General features: G+C 42.0%; 1 protein-coding gene across 2 annotated transcripts in view; it reads right to left on the bottom strand.

Annotated features, from left to right (window-relative positions):
* Positions 1–4,401: 4,401 nt before the first annotated feature.
* The window catches only part of mfng (MFNG O-fucosylpeptide 3-beta-N-acetylglucosaminyltransferase), an 18,921-nt gene continuing 13,985 nt past the window's right edge, over positions 4,402–9,337 (bottom strand). For both annotated transcript variants that reach the window (XM_041035954.1, XM_041035955.1), the window contains 4 exons: positions 8,542–8,627; positions 7,431–7,596; positions 7,266–7,351; positions 4,402–4,971 (listed from right to left, as the gene is read on the bottom strand). In XM_041035954.1, the coding sequence (XP_040891888.1) occupies positions 4,920–4,971; positions 7,266–7,351; positions 7,431–7,596; positions 8,542–8,627 (390 nt within the window). In that variant the 3' untranslated portion in view covers positions 4,402–4,919. The remainder of the gene's footprint in view (positions 4,972–7,265; positions 7,352–7,430; positions 7,597–8,541; positions 8,628–9,337) is intronic.

Below are 9,337 nucleotides of genomic sequence, written 5' to 3'. Positions count from 1 at the left end.
TGATCAGTCTCTGAATCTATCCAATCCACAGATCACAGAGGAACTCACCGTGACTGTTTGATAATGCAGACGAGCGCACAAGCCTTTTTCATGCACCACACTGAGGCAGTGTGCTCTGCCATCTACATTCCCTGTGCCTCTAATTCAAGCTTTTCCATTCATTAGAGGCTGTTTGTTGGCAGGCTGCTGCCTCTTGGTGGTTGCTGGCGGTACGCTTGGTGCCGTTCACAGCTGGAGGTTTTTGCTTCGTGGGGTTTTCATAATGGGGGCAGAATTATCCCAGCGCCTCAGATCATCTGTCTCTGGGACTTTGAGCCATTTCCCAGGTGAACCCTCCTTCCTGGCTTCCACCTTCAACCGCATCGTCTTTTTCTCTTGCTTTTCAGCCTCCTCACAGGTGTTGCTTTGCTTCTTATCGATAATTATTGCATTGTGAAAGGCCTCAAAAAGCTCAGCTCTCTTCCATTCGCAAGCCAGGGCTAAAGACAAACAGTGAGTGATGTTAAACACTGTAATATTCCTTTACAAAAGCTTGTACCCGTGTAGAGGTGGGACCTTCGAAGAGTGTGGCCAACGAAGGTGGACCTGAGAGAAAGGCTGAGGCTGGCCCTCCTCCCCAGAGTTACGGGACTGTTGAGAAGGGTGCATCATTTTCTTTGGTTTTTCACCCTCCCATGATGCCTCAGTGACATTACACTCAAACAAATGATGGGAAATTGAAAAGTAATGGTACATCTATGTGGCACCACCTTCAAAAACCACCTTATGGCATCGTTTTTCATTAGTTCAGTTCAAGTGACACAGAATCCATCCGTATTTCTTGGCCTCATCCTTGAGATCCTTTCGAATCGGACGGGTCTTGTTGACCTATTATGACATATTTGTTGTCGAAATGCAGACTTCAAAGGACCCAGCTGCTGAACTGGGACGCAGCAACTCTCTCTCTCTCTCTCTCTCTCTCTCTCTCTCTCTCTCTCTCTCTCCTCCTACATACCTCCACATTCTCTCTATTGTTCCTGTCAAAGCAGCATCTTCGTGTGTTGATCAGGCCGAGAGAGCTGTGGGTTTTCATTCGGTCCTTGTTGCACTGTGTGTGCCTGACATGACTGTAAGTTTCTGCTGCTGCTGTGGCTATTTTTCAGTGCAGCAGTAGCACTGGGAGATTTCACTGTCACACTTCTCTATAACTCAAAATGTTTGTGAAGGTGTTCTGCCAGCTAGAAAAGGCCTGGTTAACAGACATTAATGATAAGAATTTCTTTATCATGTAGGCAGTTCAGTTATAGTTTTGGAGTTTCCAAATGTAAGAGAGGAGTTGTGACCCATTAGATCCCATTAAATCCCCCGACAGTCACAGTCAACTGACATGAAAGTCACTATTCTGTGTCATGTTAATTTTTTATGTCATTTTTATGTTGTTTGAACGTGGGAGACATTTTGTTTTAAAGCCACATCCATTGTATTTGTGAGTAGGAGCGGCAGTAAACAAGTTTTAACATCTCTTTCCACCTCTGCAAATCTGTGCTCTGTCACACAAACACAGCACAGGCGATCACGGCTGGCAGCCCAGTCACACCAGCCATGCCTTAACATCTTTCCATTAAGTTCAGCACATGCAGGAGAGGAGAGATACTGAAGCAGAGATATGGAGGGAAAGAGAAAGTAAGATGGTGAGCGACAGAACAACTGAGGCTGAAAACAAAAGATGAAATCGGATTAAACAAAACTTGTGGGGAGAAATGGAGAAATAAAGAGAGTGACGTTGAGGAATCACAAGAGATGGGAGACGGAGGATAAAAGACCGAAACAATAAAAGAAAATGAGATAGACAGGGAGAGACAGGAGAAAGGCTGATACAGCACACAAACAGTTCATATGTTTGCAGAGTTCCCATCAATAAAACTTCTTTGAATAGGACAAAAAGAAGAACTGACAGACTGAATAAAACAAGAAGACAGATGAAGACAGTCTCTCTGAAAATCTTTAAATATTCAATGTTTTTGGAAGTTTTATTTTTAGCTTTCATGCCAAAAACTATCCATACCGATGTTTTAAATTTAAAACAAGAAATGAACACAACATGAGGGTTGAAGGTGTTGGAGGTGGGGTGGAGGTCAGGGCTTCAAAATCACATACTTTCGGCCATGTGGCGTAACTTATAGTACCACGAGTCCTTTAACGTTCTGCGTAGTGCCCGTGTCCAGTGGGTGGAACAGTGGCTGGTAAAAGATTAAGCTTTACAACTGCCATGCTGTGACGCTGTCTGATAAATAACAGTGGTGTGTGTGCCCTCGCGATTTAGCAGACGAACTGACCAATCCAACAATCCATCAAGTATCAGTTGAATGACAACTGTGTAATTCAGATAAATAAATCAGCCAGCTGAGTCTCTTGCAGTAATGGAAAACTTCAGGGTCTCGACATGTTTTCTTGATTCTTGATTAAAATCTATCTGCCTCTAACTCCTACGCTCTCCCCGTCACCTCCTCCATCATTTGACTCTTCCCTTTCTGCCCAGCCGTCCTTTACAAGGCCCTGTCGATTTAATGTGATGGACAGAGGAGATGAGACAGAGCGTTCCTCTGACAGCTGTAACACTCTGCCTCCAATTGACCTGGTCTCCTCCAACCACAGTTAGTCCTGTTTGTGGACAGCTGGGGTCATAAATTTATCGCACAATGGACACAGACAAACGCAGGGGACGAGGTTTCAGGGATATAATTTTCACACACTCAGAGAAGACAAGTTGCCCGCTCATACAAATGCATATGCAAGATGTACGTGCACAGTATATATCAAAGGATCCTCAACCTTCTTGGTTATGCAGAGGTTATAACGGCCAATATGCTCCATTTTACAACAGTTTCACCAGCCCAAATGATATTACATCTTTAGAGGAGAAGAGGAGAAGAGGAGAAAGGCCAATACAAGATTCTTCTTTTTCCAAGATCTCAGGGGTCAGAAAAACAACATCAACAATCCTGATACGCACAACAGTGACTTACAGTATATATTGTGACTCTGGTTCACCCTGAGGCTTTGATATGGTACCGATAAACTACCAGACAGATTATCATTCATGTCGACCTCAGGATGTAACTGTAATATCTTTGTTGATCTCGAAACTATTCCCTGCCATCGTCAAGGCAAAGTTTTACTATCCATTGATTTGGCTTATCAGTTAAAAACCAGCTAAACTAATGACCGTCCCTCCAGCCACAGGTGTGCTCTGTGTTCACAGCTAATTAGTGAATGTTAGCAGGTGAACATGGTAATGGTCCAATCATTTAAGCACCTTAGATGAAAACACATACTTCACATATTGGTGTTCCTCAACTAGTGAAACAGATCTTTTTTCCTTCATTAAACGAGAAACATGCTGAAAGTATGAATATAAAGATAGTAATCACAGTGTGAAATTGATTTTGCCTTTGCAGTAAACTTATTTACCGTGTTATTTACTCCACTCCTCGGGTACTCTCGTACGTGTCAGGGCCGTTCCTCCACCACTTCACACAAGGTCAGCCCCGACGCATTCAGCAGTGTATCTGTATTCATCGCATCTCCATTCACAGCAAACAAGCAGCACCTGTGGGCCGCGGGCGGCACAGAGTCATCCGTCTGCAGGCACTCTGCACATGGCCTCCGCCTCCGATTCCTATGCTTAACGTTTGATTGCGTGAAAGTCATTGTGAAATTTGTAGTCTCGTTCTGAACCTGATCTGTCCAGAGTGATGAGATTTACCTGCAAACCTGAGCTATTTTTTCCAACGTGGCTAGGAGCAGGTTTCAGGCAAGTCAGTCCTGACCTTCTTCATACTTTTAGTGATTTGTTGCTTTCATTGTTTTGTTGTTGCTGCAGTGGCGGTGGTGGTTGTTTGTTTGTTTTCGCTTTTTAATTAAAGGTTAAATAAAAAAGAAATGAGGCAACCGGGATGAGGGGAAGTTCATTTTACTTTCAGCCACGGCCTTGAAGGAGCAGGCACAGCTACTGTGGATAAGCCTGAGTAAACAGAGAGACAGAGGGAGGAGGGAGGAAGGAGGAGGGAGGAAGACAGATGGAGGGGTGGAGGGAAGAAGGTAGAGTGCGAGAAAAGCCAGGGAGGGAGGACAGAAGGTTTGGATAAGGAGAGAGATGTGGGTCAGGATGGTTCATTGTGCGCAGGCTTCATCGGCACAAGGACACCATCCCCTTCATAACACACACACACACACACACACACACACACACACACACACACACACACACACACACACACACACACACACACACATTCAATCAATGCAAACTAAAATAAATTCAGCAATTTCAACCTCAGCACCACCTGAGGTCTGTTTGGATCACCATCAGCTTTCAAAATGTCGACAGTTTTGATGATTCTTAAGAAAAAATGACATTAATACAAGACAGATCAAGTTTTAATCAAATCGAACTGCACAGAAATCTGTGTAAAATTTTAAAATTAGCACAATTTCATTTTCATTTTGTCCATTTCTCTACAAAAACAACTTCACAAAGTGTCAGGTCAGTGTTAAGTGCTTCACTAAAGACAACTGAAATTTCAGTTTTCAGCATTTTCTTCATGCAACAGTTTGTTTGCGACACAGATCTGAAGAAGAGAAGGCCTCTTCCACTTCATAGACCAGACTCTCTTTATATCCTCTGCTCTGAGCAGTTACGGGTCCGTCTCATCCATCGTACAAGCAGACACAGAAGGACTAAGAGTGAGTGTCCAAGGCTTCATCCACACTCTTTGCCTCTCCAGTCCTGGTATCTGCCTCCAATGCTGTTCCATTAAATTGAATCCATCAGTTTTCTCTGCATTCAGACATATAAATCCCAGGAGAAGCCCCTCATCCCGGAGGGTCAACAGTCTTGTCCCATGGGTTTTTGGGAGTTGTAGTCTTTTACGAAGAGCTCAAGGACACCAGCTGGTGAAAGGATACAACATGCAGTGGACAGTCTTAAACCTGTAGAAGACAGAAGTGATGAATAATAACCCTTTAATAACCTTGTCAGGAACATCTGACATTGAAAACTCCCAGTAGCCATTGTTAGTGATGTCTGGAATACTTTATCCTCCGTGTTTGATGTTTACATGTTAACATGTTTGACTGCATACTGCTGTAATACATTCTGTATATGCATATAAGGTTGTTGTGTGAAAATACAATTCGCTATTCTGTAGTTAGTTAACTCACCAAACCAGTAACCAAATTTTAAAAAAAATAAATGTGTGTTTGTTTTTAAAGAATTTGTTTTGAATTTGTTTTCTGGCATTTTTCGCCTTTTTATTTGGTCACGACAGCGTGTGCAGTGTGAAGGGAACAGACAGATGAACAGACAGAGAGAAGGGATGAGATGCAGCAAAGGTCCCTGCTCAGACTCAGAAGAGGCACAATGCAATTTCATTGTCAGCATCTAAAACCCCTAGGCCACCAGGATATCCTAAAGTAAAAGTCTTGTTAGGTCCTAATAACTTAATTTCACCAGGAAAGTGACTCACTGAAATTTAAAAATCAGATTTATAGAAGAATCCTGTCCAAGATATCTGCAATAAAAAAAACTCTACCTTCCAGTTATGCACTTCTACTTGTACAACATTGACAGATCGGCTTTGCAGGTTGGAGTCTGCAGTGACCCTTACTGATATATGAAGGTGAATCAGATCCTCGGTAGCCTTGGTAATAGGACTTCCAACTAAACTACAATAAAAATAACAGGAAGGCGTAGCACTGTTGTTCTTCTTCAGCCCAGATGTTGTGTAGTATGAATTGCACAGTCTGTTGGGTTCCATTGTGTGTTAAAGGGGGACACCGAGTTACCTGTGACTTTGTATTATCCTCTATCAGCAGCCAGCAGAGACTGCGACAACACTGATACTGATGGTCTGCTACTACAAAAGAAGAGAAAGCTACAGCAGCTAAAAATAGTTCAGCAGCATCTAATGAAAATGTCAGACAGTAATGTCATAATACTACAATGTTTATGCTGCCTCATGATTTTTTTTTTTTACCTCCGGCAAGGAGATTATGTTTTTTTGCTCCTATTTGATTGTCTGTTCTTGGTTAGCAGGACATCTCAGAAACTTGTTTAAACTTTTAAATGAGAATTGGAAAGTAGAGCAACGCACACGTAATTGGTATTTTGTACGGATCCTGGATTTTTTTTTTTTTTTTTTAAAGGATTTGAATAAATTCTGCATGTTAGGCCTTGAGAGAGCATTTTATCTGCTTTTATTGTGTAAACTGTGTTTGTGTTTTGTGCTGCACGTCTTCCATGTGCTGTCTACCCACTCTGTGCTATGGGACAGGTCATGTCTTACATCTTGTCCCTTAAGAGCTGCTGAACTGTGAAGCCATGTTATCAGTGTGGTATCAGTGCACCACGTAATGACTGTTTTATGACACTGGATGATCAAAGTGACACCTTGTTTGTTCATATAGCCTCAGCCTTCGACTGATTCCCACACTGTCTGTACAGCTTTGTCTTTATCTTTTCATTTTCATAAGATTTGTATTCTTTCTCTAAACCTGTTTAGTGATGCTGTCCACAAATTATATTCCCCATTCTCCTACATTCTTTGGAAAAATAAAACATGAAGAAAAAGTTACTGTTTAAAAACCTGACAAACTTTGTTTGTACATGAAGATGAACATTTGACCTGCTCCTTTAAGGCTGCAGCGATGTTGAACGTAACTCTGTGCGACACCAGTGGATGGAAACAAATGGAAAGAGCTCACTGCGGAGCATTTGTGGTGATATGTTCTTACAGCTGAAGACGGCGAGGACTGGGAGAGACAAACACATCTGGTGTTCCACTGTGTTACATCAAACTGCTTTTATCTCTGACTGAACAGGGAACAAGATGAACCGGAGCTGCAGGGGTGTCACGTCGTCGGGTCGGATCGTTGCACAAGTAAAACTGAGAGCTGAGGCTGGCCCACAGAAAGCAGCCGAGCCATAACGATAAGTTATTCATACAATCCACAGATAAATCAGTCTTAAACATTTATTGATAACATACACCTGTACTAAAGATTTGATTTCTTGATCACAGGTGTTAAAGTAAAATTAAGTCCATGTTTTAAACATTCAAGATTTGGAAAACAGTAGCATCTAATTTAAGAGTCAGTCTGTCTGTCCAACACTTTGGTCCAGAGTAACATTTGCACATGTCTCTGATGCTGAAATATTAGTAAGTTACAGTTTCACTGTGAATATCAATGAACCGTGTGCACTGAATATGGATCTGCAGACTAACCTGGAGGGGTCGTCCTCCTTAGAGAAGCTTCCTTTCACCTCAATGCTGTTCATCTTGTTCTCAAACATCCCATAGCTCAGTGTCACCTGCAGAGAAAAAACACACAGTCATAAGAAGAAAAGTATCTGCATGCATTTCTGTGTGTGTGTGTGTGTGTCTCACTACCTGTTGCGGGATGCTTCTCTGGCTGATGAGCAGCAGGTTTTCCAGGTGGGAGTGGAATAATGGACAGTGGACCATGGAGATGCCGAGTCTCTTCTCCACAATGAATCCCACCGTGCAGTCGTCAGGGAGACGGATGGTGGCCGAAGTCTGCTCGAACCGGGAGCCACTGAAATATCCACCAACAAAAAAAAACCACCCACACGCGTATTGATTACAGAAGATTCACGTTTCATAAAATACAGTTGGCCAAAGACATCTACGGATCACAGGTCATGACATTAAATTATATTCTCTTCTGGTTGTGAAGTGAAAGTTTTTTCACTAAAACCATGAAACGTCCTAACTTTCAGCCTGAAAGGGTAACGTTGATGATTTTGCATGTTTTAGCCAATGAACTATTTATTGTGCATGTTTTACTGCCGACCTTTTCCGAAGAACGCCGTAAATTGTTAGATTGATCCCACACTTTCTAGCCCTGGGCAGCCATTAGTCTCCGTTCTTTGAGAGCAGTATAAATATAAACTTGCAGAGACCTGAAACTTACTTTAGATTGGTGATTCATCACTGTGAACACTGTCAGCTTTAAGTTCTGCTGCTGGTTGATGCAGTTGAAGCTTTTTGGCTTTTTGTGGCTCTCAAGTCTTAAATTATGCAGCTTCCAACAAATACCCGATTATTATCTCGGCTGTGTTACTGAGCAGCTATAATATAACTTTAACAGAATAACTAAGAAATTGTTCAGCGTGATAGATTACCTGCTGTATTTCAAGCGAGCTTGAGGTCTCTTCAGTTTGATTTTCATCACATGAACTAAAAACAGTAGCTGCCAGCAGGATAGGAATCCTTAGCACACAGTTAAATGAGATTATTTTTAGTAAATGCTATTTTCTGGAAAGTGAAAAGTAAATACAGTTTGTGGTAAATGGGTAAAAAGATGCAAACATTTACTTATTTTTATTTGATATTGAATAAGCAAACAGTTTTAACTGTTTCACTTTTTTCTCTTTATTTGCACTCATCTAAACATTTGGTAAAAATATGTACACACACACACACACACACAGACAAACACATGCACATGCACATGCAAGGAGTATCAGTTCATAAATACCTGGCCCATGGAGCCATTTTCTCCGCCAGCCGCCGACTCAGACAGAAACCTGCTCCTCCTGTAGCAAACCAGAACCGCACCTCCCTCTGAATAACACACACAGATCATGTGTTTGGTCAATCAACAACTGCACTGCATCACAAAAAAACAAGACAAAAAAAAAAAAAAAGCATCTTCCTCATTAAATTCAGAGAGCACTGTGTTGGCATGGAGGGGGTCCCAGGACACATTGTACAGAGAAGGCTCCAGAAAAAAAACGTGGTGTTGTTCTTTGCTTGGTACCAACTGTGATCTAAGCTCTCCCTACGTTACTCTGCATTGCAGTGCTGAGGTCGCAGGACTACACTTTGCTGTGAAAGCTTGTTAACCTTAACTTGCTAGCTAAACTGAAATATGAATACAGTGGGTCCTCCCAAATGCTAAATGTAAAATATAACCAGCGCTGTATGTGTGCTTGTTGAAAAAGGGGAAAGCAGTATTTTGTTCCCATGTTAGCAGGCTGCAGAGTTACGACGTGCTCCAGCCAGTGGTTCACCACAGAAGCTGACAGAGAATCTATGGCCCTCGAACGTCAGTCAGGCACTGCCATAGAAAGCCCACCTCGAGGCTGTGTCTTCAAATAGACTGTGCCCAAACACGTTTTCTTTTAAAAGATGAAAAATACGAAGAATAGCATATTTTAATGTTGTTATTATAGTTTCAAGTTCCTACACTAAAAAAGAGAATTCAAATTCCAGTTTGACTTTGAGCCTTTGAGCCTGTCTGACCTTCACGTGAAGAGCTTTGTTTTTGTGTC

Source organism: Toxotes jaculatrix, chromosome 4, assembly GCF_017976425.1.
Source record: "Toxotes jaculatrix isolate fToxJac2 chromosome 4, fToxJac2.pri, whole genome shotgun sequence".
In the NCBI taxonomy this organism is placed as follows: Eukaryota; Metazoa; Chordata; class Actinopteri; family Toxotidae; genus Toxotes; species Toxotes jaculatrix.
Note: the sequence above shows the minus strand (reverse complement) of the source record. Positions and strands in the feature narration are given on the sequence as shown.